Source organism: Battus philenor, unplaced genomic scaffold (genome assembly GCF_028537555.1).
Source record: "Battus philenor isolate CCGP_79_NKW_IND1 unplaced genomic scaffold, ilBatPhil1.0.hap1 SCAF_29, whole genome shotgun sequence".
NCBI lineage: Eukaryota > Metazoa > Arthropoda > Insecta > Lepidoptera > Papilionidae > Battus > Battus philenor.
The window spans coordinates 2,001,360-2,019,796 of NW_027181692.1; the positions used below are offsets into that span (position 1 = coordinate 2,001,360).

Sequence of the window (18,437 nt, forward strand, 5' to 3'; positions counted from 1 at the left end):
TTAAAAGATAAATATGGTCCAAAAAATTGACGACAACATGTAGTCTTTAAAAAAAACTTCGTGATGTAAGAATAATTATAATATTAAGCCAGATTATAAAATAAAAATTGGGAAGTAAATTATTAAATAATGTTATTACTAATGTATATATATACACATTAGGCATTACATTGTACAGCCTGTACAAACATTTGGAATGAGAATTAAGTACTTTGCTATATTCTATTTTTAAATTGCCATATACGAAATACACTATATTGTTCATTATGAAAATCATTTAGAACATCATATTTTCATGAAAATATTGTTTCTTATAGTTAACAAATCCCCGATGGGTCTAAGTATAAGCACACGAAGTTCCGCAACGTATCTTAGACCTGCTCTTTTGTAGGTCAATCGAAAATTAAAAGTATGTTATTAATTTAATCTTTTTATAGCATTCGAGAGTTTTTAGTTGAAAGTATCATGTGGAACTTGGTTTGTTGACTCATTTACATGATTAATATTATAATTTATATGAAGGCGCATCATAGCTCAATTTACTGATCTTGGCACATCAAATATTGTTAAATTTCATTTAATAACAGCTAGCTAGCCAGTTCAGTTTCTAGCCGGCTCTTCGCAGCAGTTCAGCTTTCCTAGCCAGTTCTGGGTTACTACTTACTGTGTGATAATACCTATTTAAATAAGTACATTTTTAATTTCCAGGCCCCCAAAAAGGAGAAAGGCCCAGCTCCACCGCCCCCCGCGTCGCCGCAGATTCCTCAATCACCCCCCTCTACTTTACCAGTTACTCCGGTGGCGCCTATCACCCCCATCACCCCAGCGTCCACTCCCCCTACCGCTTCCACACCTACAGCCCAACCGTCCCTGCCTACTGCGCAAGCTTCTCCCGTCGTCACATCCCTACCTTCATCTCCCACGTCTCCAGCCGCTCCCACGGACAGTCCTGCGCCGCGAACTCCCAAGAAACAACCGGCGCCTCCACCTCCAGCCACGGCAGCAGCCGGAAGACATATTGTCGATCAGGTAGCGTCACCTCAGTTATGTTTACATCTGATTGTAATATATAGTTTCTTTTGTTAAACTACCTGCATTAAACATGGCGTGGCTGTCGACTACTATCGCCATCTATATTTTCAGACCGAAGTAGCACATCTAACATGAATATTTATATATATATATATATATATATATATATATATAACTTAGTCAACTATATCCAATTTCCTATAATTGATTATTGCTTCTATATAATTCAATATCAAACCAACCAATGCTACTTCACATAAATTAAAAATAAATAATGTAGTATGAAGGAGTACTAAACATTTACATAAATTATAAAATTATGTTCATGTGAGATTATACAAAATCTGTAGTGACAGGTAATATCTAAATTAAATGACTGTTTCCAAAAGTGGTCAAGATGGACCCAGGAGTCGTGTAGGTCCATGTTGGCGTGATAAAAAAATGGAATGTTCACACTTCTTAAGCGTGAAGAACTGAAAAGTTGGCTTGATTTTTCGTCTATTAATGCAGGTAGTGAGTTTGGGGAATATAGTATGAATGGAGCATTGAGAACTAAAACCATTTAAATTTTGAAAGATGATCTATTTATAGAAAAAAAGTCTGGGGAACCTGTGTTTATAATGGTGCCATAAAAGCAAAACCAGGCCTGGAACTCCTGCGCCACAGTAGAAAAGCCTACCTAACCAAAATAAATAGTAAAAATTGATTACATAGAAAATTACATTTTTTTTTAATTTTGTAGTAATTTTGTTGATCAAGAAATAATTATCAACGTATCTTTGGTACAGGTGTGCCGAGAAGCAGAAAAAGTTGTCGAACAGAAATCAGAGAAGACACCGGAGAAATCACACATCATCGAAGCGAAACCAAAGCAAGTACACCGACGGGTACCAGAACACGTAGTGGAAAAGAGAACAGCAGAAATAAGAGTCAGCGCCGAAGCGCGGGACAAGAAGGAACGCTCCAGATCTACGTCCACTGACCTCGACAGAGTCATAGAGACTAACAGAGTTACCGCAGAGGTGAATAGAATAGAGAGGGAGAACCGGTCTCGCTCTGTGGATGACAAGGATAGAGTGAGCGTGGAAGTGACGAGGGTTGGACGGCTGGAGAAGAAGGAGTACTCTAGGTCAAGTTCAGTTGAGGATCAGGAAGACAGGAGAAGGCAGCAAAACGCCGTCGAGATCAGGCCTGTCACTGTAAGACATAAAACTTCTATTTAATATTAAAACTGTATATTAGTGGAGTTGCTGCCTTAATGTGGTGTTTAATAGAAATACGAAATACACTTGTATAAATTAGTATAAGCTTTATAGCATTAAATGAGATACAGGATGTTTTAACTTGAGAACATTAAACATTAGAAACATAAAATAATTTGAATAACACTCTTGAGTGACTTTATAAATCTAATGTACATTACACCAGTTTATTCCTTTACCAGAGCCTCTATTTTGGTATGAAATCTAGTTGATTTTGCATGCACCATATATGTACAAATTATTTGCCTCCATAATAGAACTCGTCAGTAAATTACAAAGCCTTGTTTACGTTGATCCAAGTATGTTTCAAGAAAGCCCTTGTATATCGGACATATATGTATATATTTTTTAATTTAATTAAATATATATAATGCTTAATGGAATCAGGCGTTATCTTACGGAAGTCCATCCTAAGTAACAAAAGGACCATTATTTAGCCACTTCTGCATATGCAGTGGTAGTCGTGCAACAAAGAGCACCGCCCGCCAGCCCGCTGATAAATGCGTATGCGGCAAACAATGCAAATTGCCAATACAACTGCCACCGTTAATTCACTCAACACGTATTTCACCCCTCCACGGGGCATCTTCAGGAGTTATATATATAATGCTATCTATAGTGCAATATGTTAATTTATAAATCAGCACTTACATGCGATTCAGAAAAAAAAAAATCGTCTTTTTTAAATAAGTAACAATAATTGAAAAGTTGCTGAGTAATCTGCATGGTTGTATAAGAAAGTTGTTTTGTCTGTATGTGGTATAAATATTGTAACAATGTTCGCAGCCACCATCAGCAAGATCCCACGGTGCGACGATATCAACGGTATCGACGGCAACCGTGACGGTGGTGGCGGTGAGCGCGGAGCCCAACTCCCTGGCCGCTTCTCCTGCAGGACTGGTCACCGTCACTACCACCCATCCGCCAGTGCTCAATACGCTCACGGTAACCCATCATCTTTACCATCACCATTGTAATCACGCCCACTACTATCCTTTGTAAAGAATTTAGAGAAATGTGTCAAGGTTTCTTTGTGTATATACATATATATATATATATATATATATATATAGATGTATGTATATAATAATACGAATACACCTTTTGTATCAATAATTAAAAAAATGGAATATTATATATACATATAGTATTATTCTTTTTAAAACATTGACAATGTCACAAGGGCTACAATTTAGATATCTGGACTGAGAGACAGAAACAGAATTTAAACTAGACTCAGATAGAAGCAGACTGTAATAAGTCTGTAACCTGCACTGTGAAAAATAAAAGACTGCTTTTAACCACTTTATGTATTGTCTAATGATCCCTCATATATATATGTTTATATATACATAGATACAAATATGTGTGTTGACATCTGTATATGGCAGGAGTGATCAAACTGCGGCTCTTTGGGTTATTTTTGGCTGCGCTTGATTCTGGAATTATTCCAACATTTAAATTTATGTAACCTGCGTCAGCTCTTGGGAAATGGCAACGAATTACCGATGTGAATAATTGTTATTATTATTCGAACATATATATATATATATAATATTAGCCAAATCCAAACACCGATCATTATTAACTAACCAGCGTCTTAAGTATTATTAGGAGTGCTCTCATATACGTGTGCCATTATATCTATTTTCTTTTAGTATTTTAATTGTATTATTAAAAAATCTAAATGAAATCATTTATAGTATTTGTGAAATAAACTGAGGAATAATTTGTTTTAACACTTTATCTATTTGTAGTGGGGGGTATCACAATTTATAAAAATCATCTGGGGCGAGACTACTGTCTTCATTTATTTAAATTTAAAAATAAAATTTTTGTCCACAGCTTCCACCGAACGCGGTGACGATATCAACAACGCCACCTATCGCAGATGAGGTGGTGATAGTGGGTGCGGGATCGTCATCAGACGACGACTGCTTCGCACCGTCCTCTCTGGACTCCCTGGACTGCGCCAACTCCTGCAGTGGTTAGTATTTCCACCCTCTTCAAGTTCAAGGTGACAGTGTTGACTGTTTAACCTTAACCTATATAGTAATTAGGATTAATGGTACCCTAAAATTAAAATATTGGTAACTCGAGCCGCTAAGACCTCGGCATAGGTTACTATTATCTAGTGAAACTGACAGTTGTTATTGAACTAATCAGTCATATATACATAAAACTGGGCGATAAATATTGCACATCGACCTTTGCAAAGAGACAATCGGCTTCGTAGAGCACTACCTCTGTCTCACACTACCTATGTGACGTTTTGTCAGATAGGTAGTGTGGGACAGGGGTAACGTATATATATATATATATATATATATATGTGTGTGTGTGTGTGTGTGTATATTTATGTATATGTATATATATGTATTTGGCTTTCACCAACGAGGCTACTTGAGCTTTTTCAAGGGGCCAATAGGCCTCTGAACCCTCTATCTTATTTATAATGTACAAGAAAAGTAAAAACATTCTTAAGTTACAATTCATGGGAAACCGGTAGAAATTAAGTTGTAATTCTTGTAGGAAAGATACACTATCATTAACACAGAAAATTAATATGTATTTTTAGTAATAAGTTAAACTTTGAAATAGCAACATTGTAATGTTACTCATGTTTCTGAATTCAATGAACATACGAGGGTCAAACTGAAAGTTCTTAGAAAATCAAAAACTAAGCATTCTAGCAAGTTATTAGTTTTATTATAACTTTTCAAAATAGCGTCCATTTACATCAATACATCGCTGCATTCGATGGAACCATTGAGAAAAGCACCTTGCCCACTCGGCCTTAGGGGTCTCTTCGACGGCGTTTTGAAACGCAGCCACTGCTTCGGCGTCCATAAACTGTTTTCCTCGAAGTTTTTCTTTTATTTTCGGGAATAAATAAAAATCGCAGGGTGCGAGGTCGGGGCTATACGGCGGGTGACCCAGTAATTCCACGTCTGAGGTCGCCAAATAGTCGATCGTTTGCCTGGCGGTGTGCGACGAGGCATTGTCGTGATGAAGGAGGATCCTGCTGCGAGGTCGTTTCTCTCGAACTTTTTCGAAGACAAGTGGCAAACAGTTGTTAGTGTACCACTCTGCATTAAACGTTTTCTGATCCTCTAAGACAACTGTCGCGTAATGACCTGTCTTTCCGAAGAACGAGGCCACCATCTTTTTTCCAACACTTCAACCTCTCTTCACTTTAGTTGGCAACTCTTCGGAAGGAAACACCCACTGAGCAGACTGTCTTTTGGTTTTCGGATCATAACAGTAAATCCAGCTTTCGTCACCCGTTAGTATGTCGAACACAGCATTTGAGTCACCTCCGTTAAATTTTTGGATCATTTCTCGGCACCAATCAACACGGCGGAGTTTTTGAGCCTCGGTCAAATTATGCGGTATCCAGCGGGCACAAAGCTTCCTGACCGCTAAATGTTCATGGAGGATTTTGTGCACTTGACTCATACCTACGCCTAGACTTGTCCGAATCTGCTGATAGGTCACTCTTTTGTCAGTCTCTATCATACGCCGCACAACACTGATATTGTCTTCAGTCGTCGCTGTAGAAGGCCGTCCCTCACGCAAATCATCGGTGAGATTAGTTCGACCACGTTTGAATTCATCAAACCAGTTGTAAACTGTGGCACGAGATGGGGCTTCATCGTGAAAAGCCAATCGAAGTCTATCATAACTTTCTTGTTGACTTATATGACATCGAAAGTCATAAAAAATCATTGCACGAAAATTTTCTCGGCTTAAATTCATTCTGACGTGCACAGACAATTTTCAATTTGCCGCCAAATCGTAAAACAAATGACAAATGAATGAAATGTATACTCAATATTATTGGTAGAGTTCTATTTTCAAAATTTAAACTTATTTTTTTAATATAATGCTTTTAAGTTGCCAGTTCTAAAAACTTTCAGTTTGGCCCTCGTATAACTTTGTACAATTAGCTATATTATTTAAACACATTGTTTCACTAAGATAGCTAAAACTATGATTTTTGTTTTACCATTTTCAGAAAAGAGCCGTGGTCGTCGTCTCGACAGCAGTGAAGTTCTGATCCTGAGCCCTGGCGCCACCGCAGACTCCGGGGTCTTTGACGACAGCGTCGCCAACGGACTCAATCTGGTCGGTGCCACAGATATCCTTGTTAACATTAAACCATTGCAAAGTTTTAGTTTCTTATATATAGTCATTGTAGTCTAATATAAGTCTGTAGAATAGCAAAGTTATACTAATAGATTGAATTAAGTTCGCAGTCTAAAGGTAGAGAACCAGCAAAAAGCAGTTGTGATCCAAAGGTCGCGGGTTTTGATTTTCGAAAAACAATCTTATATAATTCACAATTTGTGCATTAATTATATAGGATTGCAACTATTCAAACAAGTTTTCAGAGGATGGGCAGCAGCGTCCTCTGCGTACCATAGTACCACACTGCGATCGCCTACCCGCCTGCCAAGTGTGGCGATTATGGTAGATCCCCCATAAATAACTTTGGGGACGCTTATATCTTGCAGTGGACTTCTATGGGCTAAAATTGATCTATGAGAGTAGCAGGACATAGGAGACAAACAAACTTCAAGGTTATTGCGTTCTTAAACATAAACAGTATGATTGGTTACAAACCATGTCCAATACTTGCAATAATATATATTTTTTTAACTATAGCATATATTCACAAGTTAAAAATTTAATAGTAAGATATAGTTTGTGGTGTTAGCTAGTAATATTATATGCGAATAAAAGAAGATTTAATTATTTGAAAGTATAAAAGTTTGTTTATTGTAGTCACCCATAAATCGAGTTACTATGTATCTGTTATCAACACAATATATATATATATACGATAAATACATGATATGAAAAAGAATTAGTAAGTACTAAATGTCATCGTTCAGTTATTCATAAATATTAAGGTTACATGAGATATCTTAGACCTTTCTTTTCATAGTTTTCAATTTAAAACTAAAAGTTTATTATATAATAATGTTATTATAGCATTTGAAATTTTTTAGTTGTTCGAAATGTTTAGAACACAGTTTTTTGACGTACAAATTATGTATATGTACATCAAACATTGCAAGTATTGAGTTTTTGGCCGACTCTTGCTAATTATAATGTTAAAATGTTTACTAAAGATATTTTGAAATTCGAAGTACTTTTTGTTAATTAGTGGTTGTTAATAGGACACGTCACATGTGTCGGTGGTGACAGTGGGCGCGGAGGAAGTTCGCGTTCGGGACTCTGCCGCCACGCACATCGCGCTCGCAGCGCCCCGCCTCTCCCCGGACAGTTTCGACAGGTGAGACAGCACACTGGCAGACTTTTTAACTAGACTTTACTTTTTGTACTATATTCAGAGCTTTGCTGCGATATCAAATCATGAATCCAATCCGGACGGATTCCAAAACATCTCGTCTAAAATATCGCAATACCTGGAGACGAAGGTATATCATCAGTGTGCTGCCGGTGACGACACAGCTCTCAAACAGGGCCAAAGGTGAATAGAAAGGGCTATGCTCAGGGTATCGCAGATAGATCAATGAAAAATGAAATGCACCAATACCTCGCTTTGCGTCGTTTCGTTTTGCGTTTTATTCGAAGTTGCGTCGCTGCTTAATTAGTACTAATTTTCACTGTGCGTCGTTAGATTTTCGAGGTTACGTTGTTTTGGGTTTGAGTCTAATTTTTTTTTGAAATTCCATTTTTTCCAAAAGATGGCAACACTTTTGTTTCTGGTTGCGCCATGCCATTAAAACTCGGGGATTCCCTTTCTAATTAAAAATCAACGCAATTTTAATACTGTTTTATTTTCACTTTCTTTTGCTAATTTTAGAGTTCAGTTTCAATTACGTAGTGTGTTCTAATGTAGTGTGTTGTGCTTTTTTTTAAAAGAGAATAATAAATTTATGTAAATTTTTACGTGTTGTTTCTGGTTACAAAAAAGGTATATATATATATATATATATATATATATATATATATATATATTTCCAATTTATTTATTGGCAGAGTTATATTATTTTGGTTTTTTAAATGTTTACTTTGTTCAATTTTCTTTTTAAAAAGTAGTATTTTCGTAACTCTGGAACTTATCTTCGATTTTTACATGGTTTGCTATAGAAAATCTTAATTCACTTTGCGGCGTTTCAATTTGTGTCGTGTTTTTTTTTTGGGACGTAACCACGACGCTAAGTGAGGTATTGGTGTAAGCAGAATAACTATCGTCGCCGACGTAGCTCGAAGAATTGCTTGTCAGAAGTGGCAGTGATGGGGCACATTTCAACCGACGGCTGTCGAGGCCTAAAAGTTCGATTGGTGGCTACTTCTCGGAATCGTAATAATAATAGAATACTATACTATATACATTATATATTAAGAACGTGATTTTTTTTTATCTTTAACACGTTCGCGCGCGGTACGTCGGTGGGCGATAGAAGATAAAAAAACTAACGCGACACTACGTCGACAGTCGTTCAAGTTTGAAATCTAGTAATCCACCGTACGTCGACGGGCGGTATTGTTTCCTATTATGATAGAAAGAAATCTGCCAGAACGCCCTAGGACGTGCGACGTTCTGTCATTTGGTATGGTATTGGTAAGCGGACCTACGCAAGTACGCCTATGGACTTAGTATGGAAAAAACGTGTGTCAAAATGCCAAAATTTGTCATGCATTACAGCGCGCGAACGTGTTAATGGAGTTTACACAGACACTTATATAAATTGAAGTGAATGTTGTTACAGGCGGTCTCAATCGGACAGTGGGTCGGTGGCGTCGGCGTCGTCGCGTCGTGGCGCGGACGTGGACTCGCTGGCCACCACCGCCTCACACGAGTCCACGCACGCACACAACGTGCATAACACGCTTGACGCGCACCTTAATGGTGGCACCAGGTACGTCACACCACTCCCTACACACACACACCACTAGAGATTAGGTAGACCGAAACGCTTAGTTAAAGTCACACTGGTCACCAGACATATCGTTAGTGTCAACCTACGGCAGTTGAGCCGGCGTGGTTGGCCGGCCCTCAATTAGATGGACCGATGACATAGTCAAGATCGAAGAGAAGTGGCACATCAATTGCAACCGAAGTGCGTTAGTGCTGAAAGGTTTTCGAGTGGTGACTACAAACCGATAGATGCAGCGTGGGTTACGAGAACCATTACTTATGTAACTATCCACTAAGAATCATTTAGAGTGGACACTACATCATTGGAAAAATGCCAGAAGAGCGCAATTTGATTGAAGTACAGAAGGTTCCAGAATCAAACTGAGTTCCCCGGAAACCATCATCATCTTATCAGCCAATCGACTTGGGGGTAGATGTAAGCCACAATGAGAAATAAGGAGATCCACAGAAGAAACAATGACATAGTGCAAAAAATTGGTCGTATGAAGTACCGTTAGGAGTAGAAAGGTTCTCCAATAGATACCACAAGTCGATTGACATGGCCAAGTCGCAGGCAAGAGCTGGATGCAGGATAACCTTGATCATCGTGACGTTCTTTGGAAAGGCCTGTGCCTTGCAGGGGGCATGTATCGGATCACATAATGATGAATTAAATCCAAAATTTATTTAAATAGGTATTTTACATACAGAAATTTGAATCAAACTGATCTATCAACTTAGATCAAGCTGATCTAAGTTTGGCTACCATTGACAATGTGAGAATATAATCATTAGATATATCATCTTTAAGGTGATGATAAATAAGTTAACATTATAAACAGGTCGGTGTAGTCAGTCCGTCAAGATACAACCGGCTTGTAATGCTGATCTGTTGGGAAGGGTATGGCCAGAAACTCGATGGACATTTTATAATTTATATCAACCATGCAAATCAGTCATCCTAGTTCCAAATATTTCAATAAACTAAGATTTATTTAAAATATACTTTTAATTTTAGATTTGAAACTTAAGTTCAAAACACCCAACCCTTTTGCTTAGAGGACATGTTCATATAAGATTACTAGCCACTAAAACTCTTCAATTGTTGCTTACTGAGGTAGCTCTTCCCAGGATATGTGTTTTTCAAACTACCCATAAAGTCTTAGTGCTATTATGATAGTACCATGCGATGTCATGATTTTATATTGCAATGTAATTTGCAGGGTGAACACGGACAGTCAGGACATGGACGGCGGCGAGCAGGTCGTGCTGAGGCGGAACCGCCAAGACCCATCCAACCGGATACAGAGGTCAGTTGTAATGTACTTATCTTTAGAACAATTAGTGAGACAAACTCCAAATACTGTGTGTGAGCATAGTTGGCCAATATAACAAAACCCAAATACTACCGATCCTACCAAATATTTAACTTCATATAAACTACTAATATTACCAAACTACTAATTTACTACCAAACAAGTAACCATGTAATATTGAGATATGATTTTTTGAAATATGAAAAAAAGATGTTTTTTCAAAGACTTGCTGTCTTACAGAGCAAGGTAAACACATGACTAATATTCCATGTCAGCACTACACGTTACATGGTAGATATGTTGAATGGAGTCAAACGCATCGTCGTGATGTGCTATCTTCTAAAGTCATTTATCAGTGTAGTTATCCCTAGCCCAAAAGGTCTTGATATTTTTTTTTATCTAGCAATAGAAGCTTTCATATTGTTGAGATGCTATTGTAATGTTGTGTGCATTGCCTGTAGAAAATTTGATAACTTGATGAAGGTTGAGCTGAAACTTAATTTAAGTTTAAATTTGTTCAAAATCAATTTTTTTTTTTTCGAAGGCAAATAATATTTTTAATACCAAGTATGGAATAGCATTAAAGGTTGTATAATATAAAAATATAATTTTAGATCCAAAGAAGACATCCATCTGGCGAACCTCAAGAAGAAGACACGCAAACGCACTAGAAAGTTTGAGATCGACGGCGTTGTCGTCACCACCACCACTTCGAAGGTCAGTTTGTATGGGATATCGTTTCATCATTTTCAGTCATCATTGTTTAGAACAGACTCAGCTCATTTCTAAGATTCACAAGTTTTGGAATAAAATGACCAAAAGATAAACAGTGCCAGTAAAAATAAAAAAAAACTTGTAAATATCAAAATAAGTCAAATATATAAAGTAAACATTGGTAAGCCTTCATCATATTAGTCGACGGGTGCCCACTGCAGGGCATAGGCCTTGCCCAAAGATTGCCCCATTGACCAGTCTTGTGATGCCTGTATCCAGCGTACTTTGATTATATTATCTACTGTCTAGTTGTCTTGTTATGGAGAGTACTTTTGTATATAAAAAAATAAATCCAAGCCATGTCTACCAGCTCATTACTTCAGACGAGCAATTCTTCAACCTACACGTGATCTTGGTTCTTCCACAGATTTACCAATTTCTGATTAGATCTTGTAGTGAAACCCGGGAAGAGTAGTGAATTGAATTTGTGGTAAAAATTGCTTCAAATTTCTTTAACATTGATGACCAATATGTAATAGAATCAGGAGTTCCCTTGCGGAAGTTCATCCTAAGAAAGGAACTAATATCTAGCTACTTATGCTATGCAGCAGTAGTCATGGAATGGAGTGTACCGCTCGCCCGCCTGAAGGTTGGGTGCCTGAGGGATGAAACACGTGAAGAGTAGTTTAACGGACTATTGCTGCATAGCGGAAGTAGCTACATATTAGTTCCTTTCTTAGTGATGACCAATATGTAAATAAAAACATATCCACTGGAGCCTTAAAGATATGTGGACACCACTGACTAGCAAGCATGCTTTGTCTGCCCACAAGGTGAACTAACTATCTTGTTAACAAGGTCCTTACCCCCATGTCCAGCAGTAGACTTGCTACCACCGAAATGATGATTATTATAGCTGCATTGTAGAGAAGTAGATAAAAAGAGTTTTCTATTTGCAGGTCATATGGGGAGACGAAGAGAGCGGTCGCACGTGGGACGATCACGCGCTGCGTAAGCAGGAGTTGCGCGAGATCAAGATGCTACAGAAGCAAGAACAGAAGCAGTTCCAGGACCTCAATGCGAAGGAGCAACAGCTACGAGAGCAGCAGGATAAAAGGTGATTTCTCCTCTCAAGGTGACAGACACTTAATAAACCGTACAAACAAAACAATACTTAATAAACTACTACCAATCTTTACAATATAGAATAGATATTTCACATATACTCCTTTTCACATGGAATGTTCAACCTAAACCAATTTTAAATCAAACCTAAATTACTTATGTTCAATAAATGGTAAAACTTCAGTACGAACCAGCAATTTTCATTGCAATAAATTTCACATATAGCTACTAACAATATTTTAATAATAAAGCTTTCACAACTATAAACACCAACCATTTAATATTTACCCGATGTGTCTTGTTTTTCCAGGTTCGAAGCGGAACTTGGTAGTCTCTCCCGGGCTCACGAGGCGGAGCTGGAAGCGCTGGCACGAGCTCAAAGTGCAGCTGCACAACGCGCCGAGCAACAGCTGGAGGCGGAACTTCGACAGCAGGCCAAGCGACTACGGGCTGAACACGAACGCGACCTCCGTCACTTCCGCGACACGCTCAAGCAAGAGCTACGTTTGCTCAAGCAAGAAGTCGAGTTGGTGGCCAAGGTGAGCGAAGATTTATTATCATCAACTAAGAGTGACTAGGTTTAAGGTTCCCCATGGGGAGATCTCGGCTTGAGCTGTCTTGTTTAAAGTAGCCCGAGAGAGATGGTTGAATGTCAACATGGTTGGTTGCTATTATCTGTCTAATAATTTCCATATCGAAAAGGTACTGCATTATATTTGTTTGATAAATCATAAAGCATTCTTCCAAGTACATACAGGTGATTAGATGAAGTTCATCACTTCAAGTATGTACGGAACAGGGTCACCTGTACACCGCCCCCATGCTTAAGGGACTGTGCTGTTAGTGAAGAACATTTGAAACATCAATTCAGACATAGAGTGTCTATTGTTTGACATATGTCTACCTCATAGATATATAGTAATGCTAGCTGTAAGCCGCCCGCATCTAACCTTTTCCAATAAAATCGAAAGAGTTATCTATCAACTTTGTAGAAATTCTGTGCTGAATTTGATCATCCGTGGTCTCTTTAACCCCTTGATGTGCTTTAACGGGTCCGAATCGTGATGAAAGGTTTGGCACAAATATGAGTATGATGAGCCTGGCCAGTTCATAGATCCTCAGGCCAGACGTTAATATCATGAGCCGTGGTCGTGGACAGATAGTCGGGGCAAACGTATCAATTTAAATTGTAATATATTTCGGCTCATATTGTGACCTTTCTCGCGCATCAGTCTGATTTGTTTACAACTGTTAGACGCGTCACACTTTGATCTGAGTTTCGTCAAATTAAATAGCACTGCCAACGGTTAAGGTACATCTGTTCTGTGTGCTATGTGGCTTGCCCGCTGCCACTTCCACCAGCCTATCAGCTATGTTGGCTATTTATGTCTGTGTCTCTACATTCTTGAATGGATCTCATAGGAGAAATCATAGTATTTATAATTGAGCTTCGAGAGAAAGGAGTATTTTAAAAAAACCAACCTATAAATGAATATTCCAGTACCAACCCTTTACTCCTTCAGGTCTTTGAATAAATCATGTATCTTTATCATTATCATATGAGCCGATATAAGCCCACTGCTTTGGCCTCCCTCAAAGATCACTATGATGATCATTGCAAATTTAATTTGCCAGTCTGCTAGACTATATTGGTTACATTCGTATGGCTATATCTTCTTTCCTATCTAGTTCGAAGACATTGAATTGCAGGCCATTTAATACGATCCTATTCGAGTCAAAATTATGAATGAATCCGACTGAATGAAATGAAGAAAAAGACCCTTGAATTGAGACAGCAATACTATTGTGGACTCTTTTTGAAAACTTCTCTGTCGCAACATACCCAACATATAGTATATTATAATTTAAGTTACTTCTGTAACATGTAGTTATTTATTTTACCACATTTAGTCATCTTTATGTTATTGTGTATGTGTAACTTGAACATGAATAAATCAGCTACAAGGAGAGTTGTATGTAAGTCGGTGTCGCAGGAGCGGCGGAAGGAGGCGTACCGAGCAAGACGCGCGCGACTCGACGCCGAGCACGCGGAGCGCGAGCGCGCGTTCGTGGCCACGCTCGCAGATTCTGCGGACACAGTGCTGCGACGCGTGCACGAGCATCACCGCGAGCGGCAGGCGCTGGCAGACAGACAGTACCTGCAGCAGCGGCAGCAGGTCAGCACCGCAAATTTACACCCACACCCCTCAAACTTGTGTTGTCGTCCATTCCCTCCAACAGCCTCGTACTCCTACTTTCGACCCCTACACCTCCACTAACATCCTCATCCACCACCACCTCCTAAAATATACTTATTCACACCACCTCCAGCAATATCAACATCCATAACTACCTCATCCATTAACATCCTCATCAACCACCGCCTCCATAAACATCCTCATTCACACCACCTACACCAACATCTTCATCCACCACCACGTCTTCTACAAACATCCTCATCCTTCACCACCTGCACCAACATCCTCATCCACCAACATTCTCATTCACCACCACTTCCGGCCGCAAAACCGTATCCACAGCTAAGAGTCGACTTTAAACGACAGCCGTAATATTAACGGGCGCAGCCAGGCGACTTTAGTCGTCAACTAAGAAATTTTAAACTGTCTCTGCAATTGTCATTTATTATAATTACACTAAGTGAACGCGATGCGTCGTATCAGGATCCGTTTGGTGTGATATAAAAAAAAAAACATTTATTGCAATACTCTAGAGCTTACCATATAAAAAGGATGAAGCAATTACTTCTAGTTAAATTTTCAAATTTATAAATATAAAACTATGTTGAGTTGATTAAACACCCAAATAAAAACAAACAATGTCTTAATTACGTTACAAGTAATATCCGCTTGTAATATTACTCACATTACAAATGTAAATGAAAATGTAAATGAATGAAAGAGCAAGAGTGGAAGTGGTAAAACCCTACGAAAAAAAAAATCGGCGGGGATTTTTTTGCAGTCACTGTCACAATATTCTTTACACAGTCATATACCAATTTATTTATTTTAATATTAATTTAAAAATCATTTACACTTTAAAAGTATTTTTTTTTTATATTTGTTTAACAAACTCTTTGAATTTATGAAAAGATAATTTAAAGACATCACACAGGAGTATATTGTAATACCGTTCGCTGTTACTAGTGCCACAAAGCCTAGAAAAATGTATAAAAATCCACCCTCACCAACACCTCCAATCACCCCCTCAAACATCCCTATCGACCAAAACAAGTAAATACTTCACATAATGAACGATATGTAATTAACAGTTTTAGGCGGGTACTTGAATTGGTGATGAAAATTTGTAATCTTCGTCCACAGATAATGCGAACCCGCGAGGCGGCGCTGTGGGAGCTGGAGGAGAAGCAGATCCACGAGAGGCACCAGCTCGCCAAGCGGCAGCTCAAGGATGAGTTCCTCCTGCGGCGGCACCAGATGCTGGTGCGGCACGACAAGGAGTTGGAGCAGATTAAAAGGTAAATCTTTAGTGAGAGAAATAAAGTTAAAGTCAGTATTTCAATCAACTCTTAAACAAATTATATGTAAACAAAGTAGAAAATACATATATTCTCTTTATTGTTTGTTCTTCTCTTCCAATGTGACGATTTGTAAGTTCAACCAAGTGATTGTAATTAGTATGTGGGGGCTTACTTGACGAGTTTATTGCAGGAAAAACAGTCGCAAGGAAGAGGAGCTTGCCAAGTGTCAGGCGCTGGAGAAACGGTCTCTGCCGAAACGAATCCGCGCGGAACAGAAGGCGCGCGAGATGATGTTCCGTGAGAGCTTGCGAATCGCTGGGCCTGCCCACGAGGACGACCGCGAGCGACTCAAGAAGGTAACGACGAACTTCATCATGGAGCTGAACATCATCATATCAGCTGTAGGATGTTTACTGCTGGATATATGCCCCCAATACAATCAGTTAGAACAGGCCTTTATTCTAGTCTCTTCTGAACACAGTAATAAGGTGGATGTCCTATGCTATGCTTGTCAATTCACGGTCTACTCCAAAACCTTAAGATCCCAACAGGCATCTGTTCTATGCGCTATGTGGTCTGCCCACTGCCACTTAAAATTGCCACTCCGTTGAGCTAGGTCAATTATTGTTCATCTATGTATCTCTTCATTCATGAATGAATCTTGTACAGAAATCAAAGTGAGGAGTTGTTTGATAATGAGCTTTAGGAGAATGGAGTAATTTAAAGAAACCGACTTATAAATGGACACTCCGATACTAACCCTGTACTCAGGTCTTTAAGAAAATGATGCAGCCTTTATCATCATATGAACTGATAGATACCCACTGGCATGGCTTTAGTCTCCCCAAGAACGCTACGATAACTGGTCTTCCGTAGCCTGCATCCGATGCCTTTATTATATCATCCATCCACATAGTGGAAAGGCTTACCCTCTTCGCTTGAGAACTTTGCGGCCACCGATCAATTATAGAATGGGCAATCACCCCGCCTACTATTGGTTCATATCAGCATCTTTTCTTGCTACGTCGGTGACTTATTCTTATACAGATATCCACATGCCACTTATCATATGCGTTTTATTATATTCATGTGTAATATTTCCCCTGCTATCAGTTCCAGGAGAACGAGAAGCGAAGATATAGAGCGGAACAACAGCGACTTGCAACCAAGCACGCCAAGGCGAAGGAGGAGCTCAAGGCCGCTGGAGAGGTACAAATATCAATTTATTAATTCTATCTTCTGCTATAGTGCTACCGAAACCGCTATACTCCGCCATAAGAACGAGCAGAGAAGTGGGAGCTGAGGAAGAAGCATGAGTTGACTAGCTTACTGTCAAAAGAAGAGTATGTGACGTAGTTGTTCTCAAAGAAAATTTACTACTTCATATGGAGAGTCTGATATCTTGGGCTTTACCTTGACCATGCAATTAACATAGCTCTATGTGAAAAGGTATTGGCTTCAATGAAAAAAATCTCTATCCTGACATGCGTTACACAAATCTTATGCTTATTAATTAATACAAAAAGAAAAAATTATGACCGCTTTTGTATGTCATAGGAAGAATTCAATTTGAAATATGGATTTGTTAATTTTTCGGCCACACAGCCAAGAAAGACACTGAAGACTTGGAAAAAACTTTATATCACCGAGAAAGTGGATGGACTGCCACCAGGAGACAGCAGCCTCTTGTCCCGGTCCATTCAGATCAGGATCATGCTATACAATACACACAAATAAGTTCCACTGTAATGGCATTCTTCATAATAATGTTGTGATTCTCACAGGCGCTCCTCCGTGAGCTGGAGCAGTACCAGAACGAGAAGCGGAAGGCGCTGATGAACCACGAGAGCAACAAGATGAAGGCGGTCGAGGAGAGATACGCGCTCGAGCTGAAGGAATGGCGCGCCACGCTCGGCGACCGCAAGCTGGTGAGTAAACCCTCGCGCGAGAGATAATACAAAACTACATACATCTGTATAAATACCATAAATATGTTGTAAATATGCATGCTTGTATGTATGGGAAAAGACATGTTTATATTTCATTTTTTTTTCTATAAGCCTAAACGTCTCTTAGGATAGCGAAGTTCGATGGCTTTCTTGGTAAACATGGCTTAGCGAAAATTTTCCTGATGCTATGAAATTGTACAATTTTATTTATAATGTTACTGTATGGTTCATCTCGAAGAGTAGACATAAGCTGCAAGGCACTGGTATCCAACTTTTTTTCTCTCTTTTAAAAAATACTCTTTTCCATCATGCGTCTGGGACAGGTATATATACCTTCCTACTTTTACCATCTTTCTTTCATCCTTCACAATACGTTCAACATACAGCATTCACATAACATTCACGCATTGCCTCCCATCCCTCGCCACACTTTCAGTTACATGGTTTTATTTTGTGTCCACGTAGTAAGTAAGAGGCTTTCCACGATGCGTGAACCGTCTCATGGTTAAAACTTAAAAACCTTTGGTTCCGAACCAATTGTTCTTTCTTTCTGACTCGATTTCGCAACGAAGTTCCTGGAAAATCCCTCCCCCTCCCCCATCCATCGATCTTTGACCTTGAACCACCATATAAGATGCATAAGCA

At 38.9% G+C, this 18,437-nt stretch overlaps 1 protein-coding gene across 1 annotated transcript in view; it reads left to right on the top strand.

Moving 5' to 3' along the window:
* Nucleotides 1–18,437, top strand: part of Slik (Sterile20-like kinase) — a 72,124-nt gene that overhangs the window by 43,291 nt on the left and 10,396 nt on the right. The window contains exons 11-27 of the mRNA XM_068770023.1: nucleotides 709–1,029; nucleotides 1,821–2,231; nucleotides 3,081–3,239; nucleotides 4,140–4,281; nucleotides 6,313–6,422; nucleotides 7,481–7,596; nucleotides 7,657–7,794; nucleotides 9,041–9,190; nucleotides 10,413–10,499; nucleotides 11,120–11,222; nucleotides 12,179–12,336; nucleotides 12,655–12,883; nucleotides 14,339–14,521; nucleotides 15,686–15,840; nucleotides 16,034–16,199; nucleotides 16,957–17,052; nucleotides 17,628–17,771. Coding sequence (XP_068626124.1) covers nucleotides 709–1,029; nucleotides 1,821–2,231; nucleotides 3,081–3,239; nucleotides 4,140–4,281; nucleotides 6,313–6,422; nucleotides 7,481–7,596; nucleotides 7,657–7,794; nucleotides 9,041–9,190; nucleotides 10,413–10,499; nucleotides 11,120–11,222; nucleotides 12,179–12,336; nucleotides 12,655–12,883; nucleotides 14,339–14,521; nucleotides 15,686–15,840; nucleotides 16,034–16,199; nucleotides 16,957–17,052; nucleotides 17,628–17,771 — 2,868 coding nt within the window. The remainder of the gene's footprint in view (nucleotides 1–708; nucleotides 1,030–1,820; nucleotides 2,232–3,080; nucleotides 3,240–4,139; nucleotides 4,282–6,312; nucleotides 6,423–7,480; nucleotides 7,597–7,656; nucleotides 7,795–9,040; nucleotides 9,191–10,412; nucleotides 10,500–11,119; nucleotides 11,223–12,178; nucleotides 12,337–12,654; nucleotides 12,884–14,338; nucleotides 14,522–15,685; nucleotides 15,841–16,033; nucleotides 16,200–16,956; nucleotides 17,053–17,627; nucleotides 17,772–18,437) is intronic.